The sequence below is a fragment of the Anarhichas minor genome, unplaced genomic scaffold (genome assembly GCF_050575085.1).
Source record: "Anarhichas minor isolate MPS153535 unplaced genomic scaffold, ASM5057508v1 ptg000066l, whole genome shotgun sequence".
Classification (NCBI taxonomy): domain Eukaryota; kingdom Metazoa; phylum Chordata; class Actinopteri; order Perciformes; family Anarhichadidae; genus Anarhichas; species Anarhichas minor.
The window spans coordinates 1,075,001-1,077,500 of record NW_027466512.1 but is presented as its reverse complement, the minus strand read 5'-3'; the positions used below and the strand labels follow the sequence as shown (position 1 = coordinate 1,077,500).

Below are 2,500 nucleotides of genomic sequence, written 5' to 3'. Positions count from 1 at the left end.
ATTGATATACAAATATACACATACAGTTGTGTGAAAAAGTGTTTGCCCCCTTCCTGATTTCTTATTTTTTTGCATGTTTGTCACACTTAAATGTTTCAGATCATCAAACAAATTTAAATATTAGACAAAGATAACACAAGTAAACACAAAATGCAGTTTTTAAATGAAGGTTTTTATTATTAAGGGGGAAAAAAATCCAAACCTTTGACTAGGCCACTCCAAAGTCTTCATTTTGTTTTTCTTAAGGCATTCAGAGGTGGACTTGCTGGTGTGTTTTGGATCATTGTCCTGCTGCAGAACCCAAGTGCGCTTCAGCTTGAGGTCACGAACAGATGGCCGGACATTCTCCTTCAGGATTTTTTGGTCGACAGCAGAATTCATGGTTCCATTTACCACAGCAAGTCTTCCAGGTCCTGAAGCAGCAAAACAGCCCCAGACCATCACACTACCACCACCATATTTTACTGTTGGTATGATGTTCCTTTTCTGAAATGCCGTGTTACTTTTACGCCAGATGTAATGGGACATACACCTTCCAAAAAGTTCAACTTTTGTCTCGTCAGTCCACAGAGTATTTTCCCAAAAGTCTTGGGGATCATCAAGATGTTTTCTGGCAAAACTGAGACGAGCCTTTATGTTCTTTTTGCTCAGCAGTGGTTTTCGTCTTGGAACTCTGCCATGCAGGCCATTTTTGCCCAGTCTCTTTCTTATGGTGGAGTCATGAACACTGACCTTAATTGAGGCAAGTGAGGCCTGCAGTTCTTTGGATGTTGTTCTGGGGTCTTTTGTGACCTCTTGGATGAGTCGTCGCTGCGCTCTTGGGGTAATTTTGGTCGGCCGGCCACTCCTGGGAAGGTTCACCACTGTTCCATGTTTTCGCCATTTGTGGATAATGGCTCTCACTGTGGTTCGCTGGAGTCCCAAAGCTTTAGAAATGGCTTTGTAACCTTTTCCAGACTGATAGATCTCAATTACTTTGTTTCTCATTTGTTCCTGAATTTCTTTGGATCGCAGCATGATGTCTAGCTTTTGAGGATCTTTTGGTCTACCTCACTTTGTCAGGCAGGTCCTATTTAAGTGATTTCTTGATTGAGAACAGGTGTGGCAGTAATCAGGCCTGGGTGTGGCTAGAGAAATTGAACTCAGCTTTCCAAAGATGTGATAAACCACAGTTAATTTATGTTTTAACAGGGGGGGGGGCAATCACTTTTTCACACAGGGCCATGTAGGTTTGGATTTTTTTCCCCCTTAATAATAAAAACCTTCATTTAAAAACTGCATTTTGTGTTTACTTGTGTTATCTTTGTCTAATATTTAAATTTGTTTGATGATCTGAAACATTTAAGTGTGACAAACATGCAAAAAAAATAAGAAATCAGGAAGGGGGCAAACACTTTTTCACACAACTGTATATATACAGTATATATGTGTGGGTGTGTGTGTATGTCCATGAATACAAAATAAAATATAGAACAATACACTGTATGAAATGACTCATCCTTCAAAATAAAGGTCGCTCCTGAGAGAAGAAGGTGGAGAGACGACACACCTTCATCAGGACGGACCAGCATGCACTGCTTCAGCTCACCTTGAAACAGTGACATCAGTGCCGGTCTGAGGCTCCACAGTGAAGACATGTCTGAACCCACCAGAGGACATGAAGAAGAAACAACCACAGAAGAAGACGCTGTTTACAAGAGCAACAACCTCAACACATCCGCTGGGCGAGTCTAACTGGTTTACGTTGGAGCGCGTGAGACAGATGTGTCCTCAGACACATAACGAGGACACAGAGCGAATACACATAGGGAGGACACATAGCGAGGACACATAGCGTGGACACAGAGCGGTGACACATAGTGTGGACATATAATGAGGACACATAGTGTGGACACAGAGCGGTGACACATAGTGTGGACATATAACGAGGACACATAACGAGGACACATAGTGTGGACATATAACGAGGACACATAACGAGGACACATAGTGTGGACATATAACGAGGACACATAGTGTGGACATATAACGAGGACACATAGTGTGGACACATAGTGTGGACATATAACGAGGACACATAGTGTGGACACATAACGAGGACACATAGGGAATACACAGTGAGGACACATAGTGAGGACACATCAGCCTCACGCGCTCCAACGTAAACCAGTTCATTCAAAAAGCAGTTAAACTCGCACACGGCTACATGCTAATGCTAACGAGTACGTCCATAGAACACGGCTAATAGCTATGCTAAGGTTAGCTAGCTAACAGAAGACGACACAGAGGTTATCATTATTATAATTATATTATGACTCACCTGATCAACGGCCGCTTCAGATGATCAGAGATTAATACAATCAGATTATATTTAGTTCAGAATGTGACGATGTGAAGCTGATTATCTCATTTTAAGGATAAATACATGAAGGACTTCACTTCGTGAACTCCAGCGCACCGGAAGTAGTCCCCTCAACAAAAAGCTGCTTCCGGATTCCGC

The 2,500-nt window shown here is 42.2% G+C and overlaps 1 protein-coding gene across 2 annotated transcripts in view; it reads right to left on the bottom strand.

Moving 5' to 3' along the window:
- mrps12 (mitochondrial ribosomal protein S12) overlaps positions 1 to 2,475 on the bottom strand; it is a 5,214-nt gene extending 2,739 nt beyond the window's left edge. The window contains exons 1-2 of one of the 2 annotated variants that reach the window (XM_076078468.1): positions 2,321 to 2,475; positions 1,550 to 1,639 (exon numbers count right to left, since the gene is read on the bottom strand). In XM_076078468.1, coding sequence (XP_075934583.1) covers positions 1,550 to 1,637 — 88 coding nt within the window. In that variant the 5' untranslated portion in view covers positions 1,638 to 1,639; positions 2,321 to 2,475. The remainder of the gene's footprint in view (positions 1 to 1,549; positions 1,640 to 2,320) is intronic. The other variant, XM_076078469.1, reaches the window with a different exon arrangement.
- Between the last annotated feature and the right edge of the window lie 25 nt (positions 2,476 to 2,500).